The 25,890-nt window shown below is 36.5% G+C and overlaps 1 protein-coding gene across 10 annotated transcripts in view; it reads right to left on the bottom strand.

Annotated features, from left to right (window-relative positions):
- VPS13B (vacuolar protein sorting 13 homolog B) overlaps positions 1-25,890 on the bottom strand; it is a 478,367-nt gene that overhangs the window by 378,173 nt on the left and 74,304 nt on the right. For 7 of the 10 annotated variants that reach the window (XR_008731554.1, XM_055706070.1, XM_055706071.1 and 4 more), the window contains exons 11-16: positions 24,174-24,311; positions 22,703-22,790; positions 18,537-18,728; positions 17,759-17,928; positions 14,865-15,059; positions 13,115-13,239 (exon numbers count right to left, since the gene is read on the bottom strand). Coding sequence is in view for 8 of the 10 variants with exons in the window: in XM_055706070.1 (XP_055562045.1) it covers positions 13,115-13,239; positions 14,865-15,059; positions 17,759-17,928; positions 18,537-18,728; positions 22,703-22,790; positions 24,174-24,311 (908 nt within the window). In the remaining 2 variants the exon portion in view is untranslated. Of the gene's footprint in view, positions 1-4,973; positions 5,034-10,683; positions 10,753-13,114; positions 13,240-14,864; positions 15,060-17,758; positions 17,929-18,536; positions 18,729-22,702; positions 22,791-24,173; positions 24,312-25,890 lie in introns of those variants that run through there. The other 3 variants (XR_008731556.1, XM_027814227.2, XM_055706074.1) reach the window with 3 other exon arrangements.

Consider the following 25,890-nt stretch of genomic DNA (forward strand, 5'->3'; position numbering starts at 1 on the left):
AAACGTTTCCAAAAATTTAATTTTTGTTATTACTCATATCCTGTACAGTAAAATACGATTAGTTCATTTTTTCCAAAATAACAAAACCAGTAACCTGCTACTAGAACCTAGCAACTGTGCCTTCGAAGAACCTGAATGTAATTTATGTGCCTAAATAATTTCATTCAGCATTTGCACACCTTTCCTCTAAGGCAAACAGAAAATGTATGCTGGTTTTATATTTGACACAAACAAAGGCTTCATCTATGTATCTACAACATACCCATATTTCTATTTATCTGATCTTATCAACTTAAAGAAAGTAACTATTTTGATCCTTTTTCTTAACATTTAAAGCAACTATTACTAGGTAAGGGAAACAATGTCTAACTACTTAATGACAAGTATCAAAACTCTGAAAGCAGCATGCCAGGAGATGAAGAAAAGGAAAGGAAGTTAACCACTAGTGTCTTCAAATTAATATTTTTTAAATGCAAGACTTCAGTCACAACTACTCACAATTTTAAAAGTCATCTCACACATCTGCACATGCTAACACAATTTTTAGTCTTCAGGCAACAACATATGGTTATTTGTGCTAGAGGACTAAGTTAATTATTATAAAAAATAGTAATTAAACCCTCTTTGGAACACTTCATTCCAAAAACACCTCCAAGACTGATGTCTTCTAAACATCTCCTGCTCTTCTACAGACTTCACTAAAGGCTGCCTGACATCTTATGTCATCTTTTACACACGTGAATTTTCAGCAGCTTCAGCTGCTTTTGCCTCTTATTTGTAGGAAACACTGCTAATCACACAGTTTACTACAAGTGGGAAAACAATAAACGTCATATTCAACAACTTTTTCTTGTTTTCAATGATCTAAAAATAATTAACTTTTTCTTTCTGAAGATTTTAGATAGGGAATTAGAAGGGAACAACACGATCATTTCAAAACTGACTACTGCATATTATTTTTTAACATCAGTTCTGGAATGAAAATTGTCAGTGATTAAAAGTGTTTGTTAAATGTTAATTCATATGTGAACTTCAGAAAAAACACAGATTTCCTTGAACCAATTGCAAAAACAAAACAATGCAGACAAAGTACAAGCTTCAGTATGTCTTCGAACATGAACAGAGATTACCCATTCTCAATTCTCAGTACAGAGTGTGTTTTAATGGAACAATAAAATATAGCATTACAGCAAAGTAAAAAATAATAATGCATTATTCCAAGAACGAAAGAAAATTTATTAAAAAAAAATCATGCAAATATCTAAAAGGAAGAAACCTTGTAAAAAAACCCCTGTGAAGCAAAGAATGCAAGACTCCAGACATATATATTAAGAGCTCTAAACTTGGATTGTTTTTAAAATCATTTAGGTTGGTTCATTATACCTGGATATCAAAAGTTATGATCATTAGATTAAAAAAGAATCATTGTTACATGCAAGTAATAACACTGGTTTGTTAAGCAACAAGGAAGTGAGAAACAGTGAGACCCGAGCGGGATCGTTATTGTAACTTTATCTGCTGTGAGGCACCAAGAGAAAAATGCCAAAAGCCGCAAAAAACGCTGAAGACCTGGAACGTGAGGGTAGGAAAGTCCTAAATTCCATCAGCTTTAATCTAGTCACACCAAGCATGAGTCTTTCTGTCCACTGAATTAAAAGTTTAAGAAAGAAGGCAAGAGAGCAGACTATCTCCACTTAAGTCAGTGCCTCAAAATGTGACAGATTTGAACAAAAATTTGATACCAACAAAGGATAATTCAACAAGGGGTTGGGTTTTCAGTCTTATTTTTGGACACATGATAAACTAAGAAGGCTGCTGAAACTATATTAAAGGAAAATGTTAAACCTGCAGCTACATTAGAGAAACACTTAGGATGTTCAGATCAAATTCAGCTTACTGGCTTTGAAAAAGCTCAACAATGGGACAAATGCTGAACTCCCATCAAATTGCAAGTAGAGGTCTGTCACTAATTGCTACTTCTTCCTTTGGAGAAAAAAAAAAAAAAAAAATTTCTAATCGCTAGTCAATACTTGTCTCCAGAAAGAGTCATTGAAGTCATATGAGCAATCTATAAAAGAATAAACTTCCAAGTTTTCTGCTCTAAGGTGATTACAATAGTAATCAGTCTTCTTTATGTGCTTAATATATATGATTAGCTTTACAATCATCATCAACCAACTGATTTCTGTGCATTAAGTTGTATCTTTGAAGAACTGCATCTTCAGAACTCCACAAGATGTACGGGGGAAATCAGAAAACAAGGGATAAGAAACTCTCTTCATGGAATGCAGTTAATAACAATTCAGGACTTTTGTTCTTTCTTACACTTTAAACATCCATTCTTTATTTCTGTGAGAAGGTCTGTAACTTTTTTACTTTGATCTAAGAATCTTATTGTCATTGGTTGTGGATATTAGTGGGGACGAGGGAAGGGCTATGACATTTAGCTGCATTATGTTCAATGAGATCCAAATATAAGGACCATGAGAAAAAATAATAGATACTCATTACAGTGACTAAAGGTCAAAACGTACTAAAAAAAACAAACCATCACCACCAAAAATAAGAACCCAGAAAGGAGTCGGGGAGGAAGCAAGGACTTTCTAAACAGAACCACTAGCTCGATGAAGGTAGAACAGAGGGAATCGTACCAGAAGCAGAGCACTTTTCCATCTACTATTTGAGTTGTGCCTTACATCTTTTCAGGAGAACTAGCTCCTGCTTTGGAAAGCAGCAAGGTCAAAATGAATTAGATCATTATCATTTACCTCCTGGTAAAAGATAGTTTCCTGGGAGTGGGGAGGGATGGAGGTGTGTGTGTGATGAGGAACCAGCTGGAACTTGGAGATGCTGTAACTGAACAGCTGCAGATGAGCAAGACCACCAAAACCACCAGAGTTAACCATGTAAAGGTTGTCAGCGGCCATAAGCTTCTGAAGAGCAGAGATCTGCGTTTATTTTATTAAAACAAAACAAGTGTTACATTATTTTGTAGCTTTTTTAAATCCAGTATCATTGCTTTGCATACCAGTGTAATCCAATCTCCATAGCCACAGGGGTGGAACGGTGTTTGGAGAACTGCCTTCCCACAGGACAGCCTGCTTCACTCTCCAGAGAAGCAACCTCATCTTCTCCCTCCTTCCCCCTTCACACGCTCCCAGAAAGAGCAGCAACAGCCATTAAATCAATCCTCTAAATCTGCCACACCGAGCCATTTGGTTGCCATTAGCAGGTAAAACAGGGAGCCAGGAGGGCTCAGAAACAGGCTGGTGCTCAGTGAAGAGAGCTGCACTGACAAACGCAGTCATCTACTGAACATGATGCCGCAAACCAGGAATAGGACACAAAGGATGCTTCCACTTGGCAAGGAGATCCATGCTTAACCTGGTGTTACCAGGGAGCAAGAGTCATGACTACAGCAGCCCTGAGAACAGCAACTACTTCCATCACCTTTTCAAGCTGTCAGAATTACAAGCAGCAGCTCTCAGAAACTGTCCTGTCAGTCTGAGGGAAACTGACACAGTCAATTCAGCAGCTAATACAAGATATTTTTGTAGGATATAGGATTTGATTTTATAGAAAAGAATTCTATTGAATTACTAGGAGCACAAATAAGGATATTTTTTTATATAGATTTCTATCTAATATAACCTTTAATAACAAAATGAGTAAGGTTTTAAAGTTACTGTCAAGTTACCTTTCTTATTCCCAGCAGAGCTGCAAAATTTAGCATCTTAAATACAAATCAGTTATCTTGTAATAAATTCATTTCAAAATCTGCAGATATTTCATTTCATGGTCTATTCCATTCTATTTTAAATACCAAACTCTTTTCCTACCCCAAATTTGCAATGACTTTCCTCTTTGTTATTTCTTAAAACACCTCAGAAATTATCAAACATGTTCAAAAATTACACACACATTTATGAGAAAGCAGCCCAGATCATAGGCTCTGTCTATGGTGAGAACCTTTCTACAGCACAGCTGACCAGATGTGACCCTATCCTGTAGGAGAAAAAAACTTGAGTTTAGAGCTGTATTTTATGCAGAGGAGAAGTCGCTATCCCAGAAGTCTGACCCTTCTCCAAACAGCACAGAAGCAAGGGACTCAAGAATGCAGGTGAACAGAGGCTCTGTTCTTTTCTCCTCTAAAGATATTGCCTAAAGCAAGGATATTAGCCAGCATTGAAAGTTAGGAACAGTGGCTTGTAAAGCCTAACCGAGATAGGAGACAGGAGCTTCTTTCTGGGGAGCAAGGAAGAGGAACTGCTTCCAGCAGGAACAGTCACAAGGGCAGATCCACAGACTTTGCCATCTCACAATAAGCTAAGTAACTTGCAGAGTACTCTCCCAACCCTTGTAGAAACAGAAGACAAAGTGACAAAAGCTGACAGTGTCATTTAAGAAGGAAAGCGGCACTAAAATGCCCACAGAATTATCTTCTCTCAGGTTTCAAATGGCAAGAGGAAAAAGGAAGAAAAAAACCAATACAGTGGAATTAATAGATTTGAGATTATGGCAGAAGGATGGAGAAGAGACACCAAGAAAACAAGAAACAAAAACGCAAATGAAAAGAAGTATTTTTAGAGTATTCCCAAAAAAATGCTTGGAAAATGGGAAGAATGTAAGAACAGAAGAAACTCAAGGCACGTGTGAGGAGAAGAAGCTGTATGACTAACTTCTTTCAAAGTGCTTGGAAACTTAAAGTAGGGGTCAGGAAAAATAAAATTATATTTAGAGCATTAAAAGGAAGATCGTTGTGGAATGAAACGATGATAATGGAAACAGAAAGAAAATACTCATATCTAACTCATACACACACTAAAGCGCACCACCCTCTTTACTGCCCTCTTTGCAAATTTCTCACATATACCTTTTTTGAATACATTGTCTTAACTCACCTCTAAGTACTCCCATGAAAATTGTGTGAAACAGGAAAAAAAGTGACCAAATGTAGATAAACTTGCCTAAACATTCTTTTTCCTGGCAATTATTAACAGCTGCAAAGTTGTTAGAAGATGGTCCACAACTCACTGAAAGAAGCACAAAAATCCCATTTTGTTTCCTCTCTGGAAAGTCCAAAGATCTTCTCAGGAACTAACACAGTGTCAAACTCCCTGCTGAAGATGCAAGAGCCAAACACAACCCCAACTTCAAGTAAACACTAACAGCTTATCTGAATGAGAAACTTTGTCCAGAAAGGTAAGTTGGTTAGGCTGAGGTTTTCTGTGAATTTCTTCTAGAAAATACTTTAGCATACTACTTGTTTTGTTTCATGAATAGATAAAATCTTCTGGTGGAAGACAATGCACTTACAGCAAGAGAAAAAAAGGTTGTTTGAAATTCTGGGATTTTTTTTATATCTAGACCACAAAGGTCAGAGAGGTAAGAAGGTGCTCGTCTGCATCAGAAAAAAGAAGTATCTGAACTAAAATATTGGACTGAATGGAGATGCCACAAACAGGTGCCCTTCAGTTTCAGGGTGCAAGTTGCAAGCAAGTTACTTGCTTATTTGCCACCTAAGGAAGGCCAAGTGTCGGCTCCAGTAACAGACTGGGGCTGTGCATACTGTTTACCTGTTGGCTTGCTCCCTGCCAGTCTCAGGTCATGGCAGCTGGCACTTTCTCAAACAATGCTGAAGGGACAGACCAAGCATGCCAGAAGCTGTCCCCAGTCTGGACTCTTCCCACAAGCTTCTTAGCCTTAATTCCTAACCCCCTTTGGGGAGTGGAAAGTTACAAAAGCTACAGGTAGGCATGTGAGCCACAAGAGGCAACCAGGTCTCAAGGCCACAGACTGATTTCTTGAATGTTTTGTTTAGTAGGATAGATGGATGCCAGCTCAGAACCCATATTTCTCTGTGTGATTCACAGATACATTTAAAAGGGCCAAAAAAAAAAAAAAAAAGGCATCAGTTGCAGGTAAAATGCAGGAGAAATAAAGGACAAACCCTCTCTGTGAAGAATGGCCACCAGTCGATCTTTCTGGCCCAGGGTTTACACGGGTAAAGCCTCCTAACTGAGGATATCGCTGAAACCCTAACCAGGTATTTTCTACAGACAGTGGTAACACTTAAGTAAGAGAAACAATTTCCAAATACATTCAATACAGAAGGGATATATATTAGGGATTCAAATTTTCTTTAGTATTTATGTTGCCTAACAGCACTTCAGCTTTAAGACAGTAAGTTTTTCATACATTTCCACCAGTCTCAAATAAAGCAAAATGTAGCTTTAACCCTGAAAGTCCTACACATTTTAAAATAAATACCCTTTGCTTGTTTCTAGTACAAATGACAGCAAATACTGATGGCAACAGTTAAAACAACCAGGAAAAAGTATTCACCACGTGCAATCACTTTCCCTGGACAGATATTAGTTAATAGGCTTAATTTCACTGAAGAGCCTTGACAATTCATTAGTCTAAATAACTACACTGGAAACATTACAGATGACCACCCTTCACTGTCAACTCTGCTGAATTTCCTCCTCATGGACAATACTACAAAAAATACAACTGCTTCCAATTTACATTGATTAAAAGTGCACTTTTAACAGATCTGCTGAATGCTGACTGCCACATCTGCTGAGAAGCAGTAACATTAGATCTGGACCTGATTAAAAAAAATTAAACTAGAGGTTTCCAACTGAAGCTAATTTGTAGTCACACCAATCAAGCTGCAAGTCATGTACTCAAAATGCAAAACCCCTCTTGGACAGAGGATTGTTATTGGTGACTGACAACAGCTCCTTCCAGAAGCGTATATTTAAGAAGCGCCCCAAAATGTTTGTGTTGCAACTTGATATGTTAATATCATTGCAGATAAGGAACTGTGTAGAACACTTTCTAAAGCATCTTCATCCTTATACACAAGCATAGCCTACTTTAACTTTTATAATGAAAGGTAAGTTATACCATGTTATCAATGAAACATCATTCTCCTGTTAAAATTGTTAAACCACCCTGTATTACTGTTCACAATTTGCTCTGATATATTGACATACCTACTCCTCAAATACAAAGATGCACAGTAAACCAAACTTCTGAAAGTGTCAAATCCACTGCTCACAAAGCTGTACCAAAACCAGCTACCAATAAATTAAGAAAAACAACAAATCTGATTTAGTATTATGTCCTTTGATGCATTTTCTAGGCTATGGCAGAGAAGTGCACAATGCTGAAGCAATCCAGCAAACTCCCTAGACTGATTGATTATTCACATCTGAGGCAATTCTACACAACCACCTTTGCAGAACCCAAGAGAATGACTGTTTCTGTCTGCTTTTGCACACTCCATGTCATTGGCATCCCCCAATAGTTTGAACAGTTTTTTACATGTGCTAGCTCTGACTCAAATGGTGCTGATGTGGCTGAAACTCTCCTGGGCATCTGTTCAGGCATGCACTCTCAGATCTTTTCTGTTTTGAAGGATATTCTGAATTTTCATCTGGCAGTTATATCTAATTACTGACATAACTAATAGTCACAACTGAATGCCACAAAATGAGTTTCCTGTGTTTTCAACCTGTTTCTGCTTCTGACCCAGGAAACAAGCATGCCCCTCAACTGCCCATGTGAAACACAATCCACACCCAATCTAAACTGACATAACTCTTGATTTACTGTGACTAGTCAATAAAACAGGCTGCCAAAATCAAGGTGTAAGTGTCAGTTTATTGGAAAACTTCCTAGATTTATGATCTAATGATCTAATGTTCGCAGTTGGTGGATATCTGGGCTCTGCTTCCTGCCAGCAGGGTCCACTTGCCTCTTACTAGCACAACTGCGCTGAACTGCTTGACAGCTACATCTCATGACTCTCACAAATCTACTGTGATTTCTAGTTCTAAGCAGCATTACTCCACTGGATGAGCCCTGCAAAGATGTTTCAATCAAAAAAGTAACAACAAAAGACAAGTAATTCATCTGATCCCCCATTATACACTTTTAATCCTCTCTTCAGTGAGCAGCAAATCCTAAAATCTCCCACTGTCATCACAGTAGTACCTTGTTGGTAAAGATCATGTCAGCAGGAGCCTATTTCCTTGCTAAAGAGCTTCTTACCATACAAGAAGCCAGATCTTCGTCTACCACACTGCTTGTGGATCAACGTAAATTGTTCTCACTTTGGTCAATTCATTGTGATACCATTAAACATACACAGGATTTTCAAGATGACCCATAAAGCAGACATGACAAGGTGCATATCTTGAGTCATATAGGAGCTTATCATAAGCCTACTGCATCACACACAAAGTCAAACAATTAACTATCAATATGAATACAGTCACATGGCACACCACTACATGGATTGTTTAACAGAAGGATGTCTACCTGGTAAAAGGGGACATATGACAGAAGAAAATGGAAGTAAAGCTGTATAAAAATACAAACACCTCTACAGTAACAAAAATTACACAAACCTAAACAGCAATAACACAAGGTCATTAGAACCCTTAGTTTTTGTAATGTTTAATATTCAAGTTAGAAATTTTTAAAAACTTAAACTAAATTATGTGTACAAAGCAACCATTTGGCAACTTCACAGTGACAAAGTCAAAATAAGAGCTAGGAAGTCAGGTAAAAAAAACTCAAAATGCTAATGTTCAAGTTGATGGCAAAGTATGTTTCTCAATATTATTGTATAACAGCTAGCCAACAGGAGGTTATGACCTATCGTGCCAATGTAACGTAAATGTAACAGATTCTAGAGACATAGTAAATAATTACCTTTACAGTTAAATCTGTGTTGAAATACTAAAACCAGCTATATTAATGTCCTTAAGGGTTCATAAAAACAAAGCCAACAGAAAATATATATATTCCATGTGAGGATCCCTGTATCTAGATTTCTACAGTGATGTTTGAGTACTGTAAAGGCACACATTTTAGCTATGTCAGGACTGTAATCCACAGCATTCAAAAGTGAAACAAGTGACATCATATCTCTGAGAAGCTGAGGTGCCCAGCATGACAGATGTGACTGACTTTAAAAGCAGAGAAAATTTTATCCTTTTGTCAGCTTTTGTCAATAATGATTAGCTCTTCAACAAAAACACTGAAGGAAGGAGATACCGTGCCAACACAAATCAAATATCATTTTGTCAAGAATTCTTCCTCAAACTGCTTGACTAAGATTTGCACATTGCCTATGTTTAAGCTGAAATTTATTGCCCAACACGGTACCTGCGGAGAAAAGCTCAAAAGAAAGAACCTTTACAAAAATTATAACCATTTAGTCTCAAAGATTTTTTTGTTGGTTTATTTACCAGTAACTATCTACATCTACTTGCAAGTTTCTATTCCAGATTTTTGTTCTGACAGAACAACAACTCAAGAACAATCTATTAACTTCTCTGTACTTTCAATAATTAAAGTACAGGCCATGAAAGCCTATATACTAACTTACCCAGCCAGTCCTCAACTCATTCATAAAAGGTTCATTCATACCCTCAAATTTAACACAACCAGCTACCAGTCAAGGCCATACTGGGGCTTCCTTGCAGACAGCAAACCAGCAGCTATCGTTCTGGTTTCAAAATGAGAAAGAGGAGACTCATTATCAAGGAAACAGACTCCTTGAAAGCAGACTACTGGACCAAGAAGCTTAACAGAAAGGATGCAGGGATAGCTCATGTCATCCTCATTTATAGCCTTATTCCACCAGTGTTTAGAGTCTCAAAAGCTGTCACCGGTGGAGACAGTGAGAACCTTCCCACAGATCTGATAAAGAAAAATGAGAGACTGGAACACTTGTCAAAGGAAGGGAATTTAAAGAACACTGGTCAAGAAACGAAGAAAAGCAATAAAATAAAACACATAACTGGATGAATATCTAGCTCAAAATATGTAGACGACACCCTTCACTATCAATCCATATACCGGAAAAATAAAGGAAGGGTATTCAGTATTTATCTTTTTAAAGTTACTTTAATATTCTTCAGAAGTAAAATAAAGTGATATTTTATAAGTGATTGATGGTTGTAACACTGAAGTGTCTTACACTAGATTACCTCATCTGTTGTCACAGATATTGTAGCCAAAAAGAAAAAAAAATGGGAAAAAAATCAGCTAATTCCTCTCAAGATTTCTGTTTAGCAATAAACATTCTTGTCATTCATTCTGGGCTTTTAACCATATTCTGCTAATTCTCAGTTGTTTTTAGACATCCTCCTGAAAGCTTTGAAAGCTGCTTTACAATCTGGCATGCAACACTATGTAAAGCAGTTGTAAAATATTGACATTAACATTGTATTTTGCATCTTGTTATGCTTGACAAAAACAGAAGACCAGATGTTTTTACTTTCATATAAAAATAGATTAGCTATACAATTTAAAAGATGTCCAAGACTAAGTTAACTAGTGAGCTTGAACATATTTCTTTTGAGAAGAAAGTGTATTAACTGAAATTAAAACAGACATCAATCTAGTAGGGAAACAAAACAACACTTTTGTAACATTTATGGTTATTTACTGGGCTGATATTGCTGAAATTTTATCTGTTAGAACATGCTACCAACTTTTATCAGCTAGTTTTAAAAAATAGTTTAAATAATTACTGCAGTATTTTATACATCGTATACATTTTGAGATTATTATATAGAAACTAGAAAAGAAAGCTATTCTACTGATTTATGTCAGAAATAAAGTTGAGATTTTCACTGCTAACTCAAAACATACTACCTGAGGGATTCCATAACAGTTCATAAAATGTCTTTGTTTTTAAATGGTATGGTCTGTAGTATATATTTTCTGTGAAGAAACAGAAGAACACATGTAGCATCAGATGTGTGTACTTTAAGAAACCATGGAATGCGAAATCTAAAAATCCAAATAAAGCAGGTGGTATAATTTGAGGGGGGGGGGGAAGACTGAAATTAAGTTTAATGACATTACCAGGTTATCCTACCAGACTAATTCTCACTCACTGCATGACTTCAATGAAGCCCTCAGTCCTCATGCTGATTTCGATTTAGTTCAAGTGCTATTTGATGCGTTTCATCTGGAGTTTTATTCACTTCAAACTACACTTCATTTAACCAGGCTGCTGCTGTACTCATTTGTTTTTCTACTTTATTACCCGCAAATTGGTGTTGCTTAGTTTAGATAAATTGTTGGAATAAGTTAGTTTTATATAATTATTTCACACTGTTAATAAATAAATAAGCTTTAGAAAGATACCATATCACAGAAATAAGGGAGAAAAGTATTAAAAGTATTGTGTAATATACTAGACCACAATAACTGTTGGCCTTATAAAATCTATTAACAAATGCTGATAGATGACTTGCTATTTTAAGGCAGGACCATTCCCCCGCCTCCACTCCCCAAAACTACTGCTCATTTTATTTTTCTATATTATTAGTCTACCATACTCTATTTTCCAGCTGCGCAGGTATCATAATACAATGTATTTTCAAAAAAGAGAAAGGAGAGAAAGTGAGCAAAACTGAAAGCATCAGAGAAGCACAGTACACGAGAGACAGAATGTGAGCGCAAGACCACGCACACATGAGCTAAAGCATGATGGCAAGCATGCAACAGTGCTTCTGAAAAGGCATGAGAGACCAAGCATAAGCAAGCAAGAGAATGAGCACAGCAAGCACAAGCATACACAGAAGAGTACCAGTACACTCATGAGAAAGCACTACTGCTTGAAAACCATGAATTTCCCAGACAGATTTTTAACTATTTTTCATCTCTAAATTTTATTTTATTGTGCAATACTAACATGGCATTTTATAATGCTAGTAAATAGATTTAAGATTACCATTAAACACTAATTCTAGAGTTTGCTAACAAGGATCACTAACAAGAGCTTAGTGTTAAATGTGAGGTCATGTCAGGAAAGGCTGTCAATCCTACCAGAGTACTGAAGTACACTGATTAGTGGTGATTATGGGTTATCATGGTAACATTTATTATTTTTTTGCAAAATGCTGCAGCAGACCAGCAATTCATTTGAAGTGGTAGGTACTTTTCTGAACTATTGATGGAAAATATGAGAAAGTCAATTAGGCTGCTACCACCTGGTGGTGTGCTATTTATGTTAAAAACCTCTTAACACTTAACATGGTATCACAGCTTGTGAGAAAAAACACACTAGCATATTCTGTATGTAGCACTAAGAACAATCCTAGATGTAGTCTTTTTTATCTATAAACCATTAAACTTTCACAAGCAAATGAATTTTACAAATTAGCTATACAACACAATGTTTGAAGTCAAAGTATTTTAACACATTAACCTGTTTTCCTGTTATCTTGCCATTTTATCTGAGATTCTTCGCATGGATTTAGTCATACAGTAGTATTGCAGACAGCTACTGCTCAAATAAGGAAAATTAATGTCCTGCCCAAAGTATTGCCAAAACCCATTTTCTTGAAAATCGTTTTTATAAATACAATTTATTAATAAATTACACACTGATATTTACTTTACAAGTTTCAACAGCAGAGCTAAGTTTAAATACTGAATTTCCACGGCATTGAAGTCACTAAAAATAAAATTTGTAGAGCTCATTTTATAATAAAGTACAAAATTGTTTTCAGAACAAAAGTGTTTGCATTTAAAATCTGAATCTGAACAACTATAAATAGTTTAATACCTGGTCACAACATTAAAAACACCTCCTACTGTAATGAGTAACAGGGAAAAAAGAAAAGTGGCTAGCAGAGGCTACCTTTTTGTGGAGTTGGGGTGTTTTGCTTCCCCCCCCCCCTTTGTTGTTTTTTATTTGGTTCCATTTAAAACAGAAGGAGCTAACTGTTCAGTTAAATACAACAAGCTTGCCATCAGTATGTAACTTCATATTTTCTATTCACTCAAGGAAGAATGGAAATCGGTTCACAGAATTCTACAAGGTCTAGAAGAAAGCCATTTACTACAGGGCTTGCATAGCCTGCTCTCTCAACCAAACAAGGGTCCGAAATGTTTAATAACAACCATCCTTACAAAGAAATCTATTCATGATAACAGACTTAAGAGTAGAATATGACAGAAGCGACACAGAAGTTTAGGGATATATATGACGCTTGACATTTTGAAATCATTCATTAGAAATGTAAAAGCAGTTGAGTACATTAAGGTACTAATTAATGTAATTAATGCTCACCAATATTTAGGAAACTTGATCTGCTTGCCATAAACAGCAGTACTGAATGAGGGGATAACTGAAACAGGCATGCAGTACAATCCTTTATTGTCCAAAGAAGTCAGTGCTGCTTGAAAACCAAATATCTGAAACAAAGTAAGTTGGTCAAAGGGTATACTATCACTTAATTAGATCGCTTCCAAGTTACTTTTATAATATACACATTTTTAAATATACTCAATAAATATTAAAAAGTATATTATTTTCAAATAATTCTTTTTCTCCAAAACACAAATGTAACTAGAAAAATCTATCTAAAATAATGTCCCAATAGGAATAAATATAAAAATATTTCCCTCGTTCAAAAATAAGTGTTAACTATGTTCTGATGAATTTAAAAAAAAGTGCTGAATTATAATTTATCAACTATAATACATTATTCTATGTCCTTTAAATTTGCAGACTACACATTGCCTTTCATAAAAAAAATAAAATCACTTTTTGTAATTATAATAACACTGGCCTAATAAAAAAAGAAAGTGGTGTTTTAGGAAATTATAAGCTTGCCTTCAAAGCTTTTTTCTTAATACGAACATCTAAAGAAAGGTTCATCACAACTATTCTTTATAATTTTTCCCCCGTTCAATGGAAAACAAATGGTTGCAGAGTCAATTTTTTTAACATGCTGTATCACCATTTATGTAACAGGACACTGCAGCCTATATTAGAGCAAGCTAATAAACCTTTTAAGTATCAAAATTCCATGTTTAAGACTCAGAATTCCACATTTTCAAAACATTGATCAAACAGCTGCTAAAAAACTTTTTGAAGAGAAAAAAAATCCCCTCAAACTGAAGAACATACAGATAACTTGCAATATTGCCACCCCAATCACTTCAAACGTGAAAGAAAGTAAACATGTCATCCAGAAAACTCAAAGCTTGCCATGCAACTCTGGGACAGACTTTTTTTTACACAGATAGTAACAATTTTGTGGTTTAAACCTCTATTGAGATAACAGCATGGAAGCAAATGGATAACTGGAAAATTTAGCAAAGCTAACAGTACCAGTAGCAAATATTCACATTTTAGTAGCACCCAAAAGGTTTCAAACAGCCTAAGCCCATCCTAAAAGGTTGGAAGGCCTATTTTAAAACTCCTCTTGAAATTTCACTTTTTCATTCTACTAAAATCTCAGCAGATGGCAATTGAATAATCTCAAAGTAATTTTTCAGTAGCTTTTTAAAATTCCCCCAACCTCACAATAAGAACTCCTTTCACGTAACGGGTCTTTAACGGAGAACATTCAGAGGTTTTCCTCTTATAATAAAAACAATGAAAATATTTGGCAACAGTTTCCTATCGCACACCCTCACTATCATGGCTTTGCTCTATCAATACCACTAGAAGTGATGCTTTTATCTCATAATATCCTATCAATTTTCTAACTGTAATTCACTGCAACCTACATATTCTATGAGTGTTATCCTAAGAGGGGAAAGGTTTCTTTCCAAATTATTTTAACTCAATCTTGCCACAAAGACCTTGAGGCTTCAGTCTGCGTAGTTTCCTCATGTGAAGTTCTCTGCTCATATTACAGGTCAGAAGCACCAATCCCAAACAGCATCCTGTGAACTCTATTTACTCTGTGTCCTTTTAGATAAGCTGAAAACTTTCTCCCAAGAAACCTGCTAACACTTGGGATTACCTAGGCATATTCACTTTTCCTCAGCACACTGCAGTAAGAAACAGATCTCAAGCCTTCTTTTACCTTCAGATAGCAGTGTGAGTAACAGTAATGAAGCAGGTTGTCAGATGGCTGGCTGAGGTTGCTGACCACATGCACCAGTTGCTCGGCGTACATTGGCATTGAGTACTCCAGGTTAACCTTATCCACCAAAATTCGGATGGAAGGTAAAGGCCGCAGGGGCTGGAAGCTTGCAGCATTTAACAGTCCACTTAAGTTCTAGGAGAGAGGTGGAAAAGACATGCAATTATTACACTACAGATGTATTAGCTACTGTATCTACATATTTTTACCCCCACACACATACAAGCAAATCTACATGTAAAATAAGCTGTCTCCAGATACCATGGTCTTATGGTCATTGTAGTACGAATCCTCAAATGTTTTCAGAATAATTTCTTCAAGGTTAAAGTTCACGTATAAAACTTTTTATCCAGAATTGCCTTGAGCACCCATGTCCAGGTACTGGCAAGCAGGGGTGGCCTCTGTGATGGGAGACTGAGGCTGCCCCATCCCCAACACAGTTGGTTCCAGCCAGTGCTACAGCAGCCTCATCACAGGACACAGCTGAGTCCCTCAGCCAAGCCAGTCACACTTCTATGGAAACAGGCTTAAGAAAGGGCAAAAATGCTACACAGGCTGAAGGACTCAGGTGACAGGGAGTAAGAAACAGCAATACAAACAGCAGGGTCAGAGAAGAAGGTGGGGGAGGTGGGGCTCCAGACACCAGAGCAGAGATTCCCCTGCAGCCCTTGGAGGTGACCACACCTAAGCAGATATTCACGCTGCAGCCCGTGGAGCATCCCACACTGGAGCAGAGGGATATGCCCTGAAGGACACTGCAGCCTTGTGGACAGCCCGCACTGGAGCAGATTTTTCCTCAAGGACGGCAGTCTGTGGAAAGGACTCACACTGGAGCAAGGGAAACGGTGACAAAGAGGGAGTGGCAGAGATCAACTGTCATGGACTGACCGCAACCCCCCATTCTCCATCCCTCTGAGTTGCAGGGTGGGAGGTAGAATAACCAGGGAATGAAGGAGTGAATGAAGTTGAGCCTGGGAAAAAGAGGGGGCGGGGGAAAGGTGTTATTTTGATTCCTGGTTTTGCTGCTCACTATCTATATCAATTAACAATATATTAAATAAATTGTCCTGAAGTCCAGTCTGTTTTGCTCATAATGGTAATTGGTAAGTGATCTCCCCCTCGTTATCATCTTGACCCATCCTACTCCCCCCCCCCCACCAGCACCACCACCATTATCCTGATGAGGAGGGGGAGTGAAAGAGCAGCTGGGCGAGTATCTGGCAACTGGCCAAGGTCAACCCACTACAAGAATATATCAAGTGAAAATATTTTGTTCTCTAAAATATGTGTTTACATTTTTATCACTCCAAAGCACTATCACCATACTAAACTCATGCTGACCTAACCTTTACACTGTCATATATTATTACATATTCAGTCATACCAGACATCTCGACAGAAGATAATGTCATTAAAAAAAAACCAAAACAAAACAAAACACCCACACCAAAAAAAACCCCCAACACCAAAACCCCAAAAATTTACACATCCAACTATACTTTTAATGGGTATGATGAAAAATAAGTACTCTATCTAGTACAAGACAGACAAGATTCTGGACATACCACAGTGAGTTTGTTGGAGGGCTAGCAAAGTGGTTAGGGGGTTGGAGCACATGAGCTGTCTTCTCTCAGGAAAGACTGAGACAACTGGAGTCATTCAGCCTGCCGAAGGCCAAAGGGAGATCCTACTGCTATCTATCTACAGCTGCCTGCTGGGAGGGTACACAGAAGAGGGAGCCAGACTCTTGGCAAAGGTATACTGTGAGGGGACGCGTGGCAAAGGACACAAGCTGAAATGCAGGCAATTCCAAGCACGCCTATGTGCAAGCTTTTTATGGAATTATCTGTCCTTGGAGGGAATCCAGCACTTCACTGGACAAGTCCCAGAGCAACCTGCTCTACTTGGGCTTGCTTTGAGCAAGATGCTGGACTACTAGAAATCATCTCCAGGCATCTCTTCCAATCCAAATTACACTATGAACCTAAAAAATTATTTAAACTTGTATCAAAATATGACAGTAAGTTGATGTATATAAACTTTCAATCTAAAATTCAAAATTATTATTACTTTAAATAGGCTTGGCTTCACTCAGGAAACAAATTGAAACGTCAAGTAAAAAAACAACACAACCCACAAACAAAAAAACCCACCACACCACCAAAAAGTTCATTTGAATTCAACTTGTTTGCCCCAAATATACAATAAATATGGGGCTATTCTTCCATTATAAAAATACCATCTGCTCATGCCCATAAAGTGAAAAGCACTACAGTCCACTGAGATATTCTGGGATGAAAGGAAATAATGCTTCCCATTAGGCACCTGGCAATGTCCTGTTTTCCAATATTAGAAACTTCTGAATGTATCGTAACACATCAAGAGACAACAGATTTGTCACCAGTTCAGCCACTCCAGGCAGCTTAACTGAAAAGCAGCCTAAATTTAAGAAAACGATACACACACTCCTGAAGTACACTCACTGAATAAATGGCACATACTTGAGATTTTACATATGTTGCAGCCTTGAGACTAGTGATCCAGGTATTATGTATGTTAGTGTATTTCACTTCACCAATGAAAATGGCTATACAAGCACACTGTAACACCATAAATTAAGACATTCATTTTCCACACTCTTGCACATACACATATGATCTCAAATCACATAAACATGCTGTAAATAAGCACATTGTATAAGAAAATACAGCACAAGTTAGATATCTGCTGACTAGGGGAGTGTCATCTATTACACTATCAAGATAATTTAATGTCATTGTGTCACCGCATCTTAAAAAAAAACCTAACCAAATCAAAAAACAATGCATACATACCTTCTCACCCATGATTACAGGCATCAAGTGGTCTAGCAAATTGAATTCTGCCACAGGGATTATAATTGTACATTTAAGAACAGTGAATGTTGTAAGTCGAGTGGGAATGTATTCCTCCAATGATACTACTTCCTCCGAGCTTGGCATAGTTCTGTTTCCATCCATAATATCTAAAATAAATCAAGATTACATATATTTGACTAGAATACATAAACAATCTCCCACAGCTGCTGTTTCAGAAATAGTTAGGGACTAGCAAAAAATTGAAAGTTAGTTTCAAAACAGTTCATATTTTTATTCCACACTGGTTCTACCTAAGGCTAAATGCAATCATAACTACACCTTCCTTACTTTGAAACCTGTACAGTGCACTCTCAGAAACTCATCCTGTTTACCATAGCTAGTTTCCCTGAATTTTTATCCTGTACAACTATTATTTCAAACTAATAAATACATACCAACAGGAATAATTTTGTAGTCTTAGAAAAGAAAGCAAGCTAGAGCTGTCAAGGGAATAAGCACTCCTTAGTCAGCAAGAGGCTTGTAATTGAAACAAATACCCTCCCAAGTGTCAGAAATTACCTCAGGAGGTATATCCAACACTGATAGGGATTTTATTAATTTTATGTTAATTTTATGTTTATTTTAAATTTTGTCCTTAGGATTCAAAATCCCCTGGCAGATCTGGAGTTTAAGTATTTGGAAGTTGCACATTCAAAGGAACTGAATTTTGTCTGGTTTAATTCTGTATATTTGTATATATACAACAGGAACAAACCTGGATTAGTTCTGCTGTATGGCTCATATTCATGTTCCAGAGCACAAACTATCATTTTCATTATCCGGTGTACCGCACTGCTATCCAATCGAAGATTGAGTGGGCCCACAATAAGGTTTTTTGTAGACATCTCCTGAACATTTCCAAATTCTTCACTCTTTACTGAAGAAAGGTCTTGCTGATTTCCAGAAACTACAACAAGTTTCATAAATGACAACAAATTACACCAAACAATTGGACATCAAAAAAATTTTTTATCAGTTACTTTTGTTTCAAATGCTGTGATCAGGCTTATAAATAAACAGAAAATATACCAATGCAACTTAAACAAATATGCAGTGACTGGTTTAATGTATTTTAACATGTTTTAAAATTCTCTTTATAGCATCTTCCTTCACTGACACAATCTGTCCATACTAACATAAATGGCAAGAAAAGCTGAGCTTGTCAATACTGGGCAGCGGGAGCTGCAGCTGCTGTGGACAGTTGACCTGCAGACATTTTGTCAAAGAGATGTAGGATCTGTCAACTTCTGAGTAGCTGAGGCTTTGTGGTTAAGCAGCCTGGGATGGTATGCTTCACAGCTTCAAGGCAAACCTTACTTTAAAGGCAACTGAAAGAAAGCATGTTTTATTTCTGGTGCCTGAGAAGTTTTACCCTTCAGGGGAACATTCGCTTTTCCCTCCATCCTTTACTATACTCATTCAAACAGTATTTTTAATGGAGGAAGGGGGCTTGGTTGAAAAGGAAGGATAGGGGGTTTCCCTCATGTTTAAATCATACTCTATAGAATGTTCTGGATTGGTTCTAAGCACTGGTGAGGAGAAAGGTCCTTGAATAAACCCAGACTATGCCAAACTTGACACAGAGCTGGCCTAACAATCTATAGACTTCTACGGGCCTATACACTCAGCAGAGGAATTAACTTTGTCCCTAAAAGCCCAACAACAGCTGATGGTAAGAACATCTACAGCCTCTGCTTCCCTTTGTGTTTTGCTTACCTTTTCTGAGAAGAAAAAGTAAAAGCAAATGAAAAAAGGACAGAAAGATATCACTTTATAAAACCTATTCAAATCTTCAAATGGAAGTGAAGTTACAACTCTTTTTAATAAATCCTGAAAAAGATATTAAAAAAAAAAAAACAAAAACAATAGCATACAGCCTGCTGTCATAGTATGCTTTATTTAATACACAGTTAGCATCCATTTTTATCCTTCCTATTCTACACAGTATTCAGTTTATATGAACACTATAAAGCAGTGTAAAAACCAAAAAATATCCAGGCCAAAAGCCTTTAGAAGTAATAACAGCCTACCCTTTCAAAAAGGTGAAGGAGGGGGAAGACCCATTTGTATATATTTTATGTGTATGAACAATATACTGAAGTGACAGAATTTATACAAAAAACTTTCTAGAATAGTTCCATTTAATTCTAACTAAGTGCAAAGAGAATGCGATAGAAAACCTACTGATTCTACAGAAGTAGATGATGACAGGTTACTTTTGAAACTTCACAGAAGCATAAAGGAAAATAATTTCTCGTCACGGAGTATTCAAGTCTCCATGAACTCTATGTCTAACTCTAACTGGAAAAAAAAAAAAAATCTTAACACTAGAGTGCTGCATAATGAACTTGCCACCAAAATAAATAGGTACACATTTTAAGTACAACAACTTCAAAAGCACGCTGCATTAGGTCTGCAGGTCATGCAAATCAGTGATCGGGGAACTGACAGACCACACAGTGTTTCAGGGAAATTACTGTTTTGTACTGAAATATACCACACAAAATAGAAAATTAAAAATTAAAAATTAGAAGGGAAGGACAGACAGAATTTCAGAATAAGACTACTGTGCATGACTATCTATCTTGTTTTCATTCAAAATACTAGAAGTGATTAATGCACTTCTATAAGTGACAGATGAAACTCTTGAGGTTAATGTTATCCAGGAGGCACTTGTGGTTTAATCAGTAATCCTATGCTTCAGGAAAGGTTAAAGGTGCAAAGAATGTGTCAAACCAAAATTGCCTTGACAGATAAAAATCTTACAATCACAGTAAGTGCCACCTATAACTTAATCTGAGTTAGGTTTTTTAGGGGAAGGTGGTGTGCACTGATTGTAACTAAAATCATAGTTAATGTCAAAACAAGAAACAGTAAAATGTAAACTTATACATAAATGCTTTCATATAAGCACCATGTATTAAAAATGTAGCAAGATTTGTGTAGTTTTCAAAATCTTGAGGTATTTATACCTTCATTTTAAAGAAATAATTTACACCTATTTGTTCATGTTCTGTTTAATAATTACATATTTGACTCACAATACAAAAAAGTAAGCTAGAAAATAACTAGCAGATGTCGTCCCATTTGCTGTTGTGAAGAAAAAAAAAAAATTAAAAGTTCAGGTTTTAAGTTCTTTATTCTACAGCTTTACCAAGCATTTAAATTATTAATGAAAAAATAATCAATCTAGTCATTCTTGTATGTAGACAGGTAGCTGAAATTAGAGGAGTAATAATGAAATTGAACCACACAGCAAGGCTTGATAGGAAGCCAAGCTACATCTTCTGATGTGATTTCCTGGTGACTGATGCAGAAAATAAAAGCCAAGGCCCTGAGAAAACAAAGTGAAAGAAACAGAAGAGAAGCCGGGCAGAGGATAAGGCAGTCAGAAAATACCAGTAACCTGGCTTTGAGGGGGGAAAGTGTTTCCAACTTCAGCAACTTCTGAAAAAGCATTACAGTCAGAAAAAGATATGTCATTATGCTCCTTGTGCATTCAGAGGAACAAGACAAAATACTCCACAAAATCCATTTTTCCTCACGATCAAATTATCTGAGCATATTCAAATTTCTATACTAAAATTCAAAAAGGAGGTAAGGCTTACCCTAGGTCTTCAGCTTTTCTACAAAAAAGCTTTGCACACAATTGAACAGTTAATTCTTGATTAAAACCAGAAGCAGGCTGCAGCAGAAGCTTGAATTAATGTACATTTTCCCAGCTTCACATGACACTCATGGTACAGAGGGAAGCCTCAAAGCCAGGGAAGAGTAAATTACCTAGTGTATCCCTTTTATCAAAGGCAACAGCATCATTTATTTCTTTTCATAAACTTTGCATGATCCATCCTCTAACCAAACTGGAAGCTTTTATTTCTGGCTCCCTTTATACTTAATGTCCAACAAGTCCAGAAAACAAAAACATTAGGAGTTGAGACTTCTCTTACATAAGAGCAAATACATTAAAAAAAAAAAAAAAAAAACAAACCAGATGAGTTGGACTAGGTAACAAGGACCAGATAAACATTTAGTCACAAAATAGCAAGAAGTTCCAAACAGATCTCCGCTGGAATAGTGTTAATGATGATACACACACAGATGGGGAAGAAAGCATTATTAGGCAATAAAACTGCAGAGCAGCAGCTATGGATGACAATCTTCCCAAGGGTGGGGGAAAATCACATCACAATTCATGATAAGAATATATGTATAAAAATATATACATATTGCTTGCTGATACATTAACTCCTCTGTCCTGGTTTGTAGCACTCAAAATAGATACACTTACTGCACTGAGTCAACTGTATTGTCTCAGGTTTAGAAAAGTATTGATAGGAATCTGAAAAATTAATTAGAATTAGCCAACATGTATGTCTGCATGGTTTAGGCTAATATTTGCTCAAAAAGTTGTTCAGATATGTATATTGAAAGATTAATTATCTGCACTATCACTCATCCTTTCATTTTTCTTCATAGGAGAAAATGAGTGTCCTTTTCATCTTCTGCAAGAGGTATATGATTGACTTCATACCAGGATTTCTCAAAAGTTTTAATTTCTAATTTTTTTCAAAGTCAATAATGACAACTTTAAAAAAAAAAAAGACATAATTTAAGAACTTTACCACTGCTACAAGAAAATTATTTTCAGTTTAGCAACTGACTACAAAAGATACCATTGTTATTACTTATATAGAGAAAAAAAAAAAGGGAAGAACAACAATCAACAGCTAACCTCAAACACATCAATGAAGATGAAACCATTTTAATGATGAATCTGATGGTCAATCTAAGGTAAGTTAGGGGACAGTTGGCTAAGGACCAGTTGGGCATGAAAAGTCTTTGTTTCTATTATTTAACAGGGTAAACAATGAAGAGAGGTACCTTTGCTACTGGTGCTTTCCATTGTGTACAAGTAATCCATGTAGAAAGCCCCAAACCTCTGCATTCCAGCTACCTCTGTGTACATCTCCTACCAACAAAGCAAAGCAAACAAAGAAAACGTTGTATAAGGAAAGAATCTTGAGATTACCAACTGATAGGTTGGTATGAGGGAGATATATTTATGTTTGGATTTGTGCATCAACACACGGAAAGGCTTATCAAAACAAAGGACAGAGGTTATCCCAAAGAATTCACCTTTCCGATAGGTAATGTAACTTCTATTTGAGGCCACACAAAGGCACATCCATAATTCCAGTGGACATGGTGACCAATTCATCAATAACATCTAGTTAATTAGTACCTTTAATGGAGTAAATATTCTTCACTTTACCTCTTGCAGTCAACAGATCTGCCTAATTAAATACACTGAAAAGTGAAGCTCATTCATTCTTGCATTTTTATTTAAGGAAGGAATAGGAAACTTATTAAGACTTCATGCCATCATTGACATTTATACATAATATGATCCATTATTAAACAGCAAGTTTGTTTCCCCTCTTGCCAAAAAATAGGCAAATCATAAAAGCAGCGAAAACAGACCAAGGAAAGAGTAAAGCTTAAAACTACAACATACTACAGAAAACTTTTGAACATCTATAAGTACTTGTGATTTCACTAATCAGTTCCATTTTTTATGGGTTTCTTCAGGGTCACACTTCATCAGTAACTGAAAAGGTGAAAATAGTAAAATTTAAATTTAAAAGAAAAGAGATGTATTCAAAATTGCAAATGGCTTACCTGTACAATAGCACAGAACTCCACCTATGAACACACCTGGAAAGGACCACCTTGGTCATCGTATCCAGTACTTAATAATTGCAGACAATCAGGGAATATCTTTCAGTCATTGATAGTCTCTGTTGTTGTAAACTTTACTGCACAATTTAGAACAACAGAGACTATCAGTGACTGAAAGATTGCCTCTACTAAAGGCAGAATTAGCAAGACTTCCTTTAAGTAGACAAATACAGCACACAGGCAGTAAAATTAACATTCCCCAAGATTTGGTTTCAAAGAGAGCACTTCTTAGTTTGAAGACTACGAACTACTTACTGCTTGGCTTTAAAGAAGTATGTGCTGGTAAAGCTTGACCTTTTGCTAGAATTCTCTCGTATCTGTTTTTCTCTGCAGATGTCCTGTAGTTAATGCTTTTGGAAACTATAGCATTAAAATCAGCTTTTGGAACAGGAGGGGAGGTTTGAGGTTTCTTTTGGATGTGTTTTTATTACTTTTTTTTTAAAAAAACACAAACAGGTTTACCTTTTTTTGGCCATCTGCAAAGTAAGATTCGATTAAACACGGCACAGTAATGAAAATCAGCCCTCTAACAGTACACAGATCTAAATATTTGTTAGAAGTTCATTAGAAGGCATTAGAAAATTTTTTTCTAAGAAAAATGTAATTCTCTGACCTTATGATGAGCTGCATCCAATATAAATTCCGCACGTATACTATTATTTTCTGGACTTCTGTAATCAAATAGTGAGTTGGTAAGGTATGTCATCCCTTTTGCGCTCAAATTTTCTCCACAGTTAAAGAAGTAGGCCTCCTTCATGAGGTAGCAGAAAATAGTAATAAGGCAGGGTAGAAAAATACATTAAAGTCAACAGAGTGCTTTCCATTCCATCATAACACACTAATGACACGGTAGCAGCCCTCAAGAACTAACTTAATTATGAATGAAGATAATTAAAATAACTTCATTCAAACAACACTGAAGCTCATGTCCACTCCCTCCCCCATTTCCAAACTCCAAATGGCCTGAGCTAGTGAATATTATATAGCCCATGATACAGAACATACTAGTTTAATTTTAACAGAAAAAAACCTCAGATCATTGTTACTCTGAATTCTGCCTCATTCTCATAACTACACACGATTTTGTCATTACATACTCCACTTTTCTGACGGACCAATGCCTTTCAGATGTTTTATCTGTCATTTTCATGATAAACAGTTCCTTCAATGTATGACCTGTCGGCTACCTTATCACTCTTCCTCATTAATCTGGATATTTACATGCCTTCTCCATATGACAGACCCTCTATCCTACTGAAATCAACACAACTTTAACATCAAGAGTTTTTCTTCAAAAAAAGTTATTCATACAAGGTCAACTGTTTTCAGCCATCTATTCTCCATCACATAGAACAAAGCTGGAAGCTTTAGGAAAGGCACAGTCCCAACTATAGCAGTTCAGAAAGGAAACAGGTGAGGTGGTATCAACATCACCACCATTCTCACAAAAGCAGAGATTTTCTTAAAATCATACCCTAGAGGGTGCGGAAAAATCAAGAGCAAAAACCCAGCCGCTCCTTATGTACTAGCTTACAGGCAACTCCTTCACTCACCCACCCACCTCAATCCAAAAATCACTTCTCCCATGATCTTATAACTCACAATCTCATAGCTGTTGCAGACAAGGCTGCCATCCACAGCATATCTCCCTTGTATCTAACAATGCTAGCAGAACATCTTTTACAGTTGGCTCATCCTTGCCTCCCCAGCCTACCTTTCTGGAAAAGCCAATGGCTATCCACAGCAACACACCAGTCATGTAGTACGCATCCCACCACACCTCTATAATCCCAACAATGTCATACTCTACAGCTGTGTAAGGATATCTAATTATTCTTTTTTGTTTTCTGTGCTGCATATATTTGTATACAAACGCTTAAGATTGATGCCAAGCCATGCTGCTCTCACAAGGGAAGTATAAGAACCTGTCCCGTCATACTTATGATAGTCCAGTATATGATCATTTTCCAAAGGAGATATTTGACATTAATATAGTCACTTCATATTTTCTTCCATATTCTTTTCTCCTTAAAATACTTTCTAAGACTTCACAGAACACTAACATGAAGTTAACAGGTCTGTTGTTGGCTGCATGATTTGTTTTAACTTAAACATGGATAATAGTTGCTGTTCTCCAGTACTTTAGGACACTATTCTATCTATAGTCAAAACAAAAATCCTCACTATGGAATTTAGAATTTCATGCACAACTTCATTAAACATTTTAAGAGTAGTTCACATGGATACATGATTTTTGTCTTAAATAATTGAAGCTTTGCTTTTATGTAAAATATAGAAATTAATATTGTTTTACTCTTTCATTTGATACT

Source organism: Falco cherrug, chromosome 3 (genome assembly GCF_023634085.1).
Source record: "Falco cherrug isolate bFalChe1 chromosome 3, bFalChe1.pri, whole genome shotgun sequence".
Lineage (NCBI taxonomy): Eukaryota > Metazoa > Chordata > Aves > Falconiformes > Falconidae > Falco > Falco cherrug.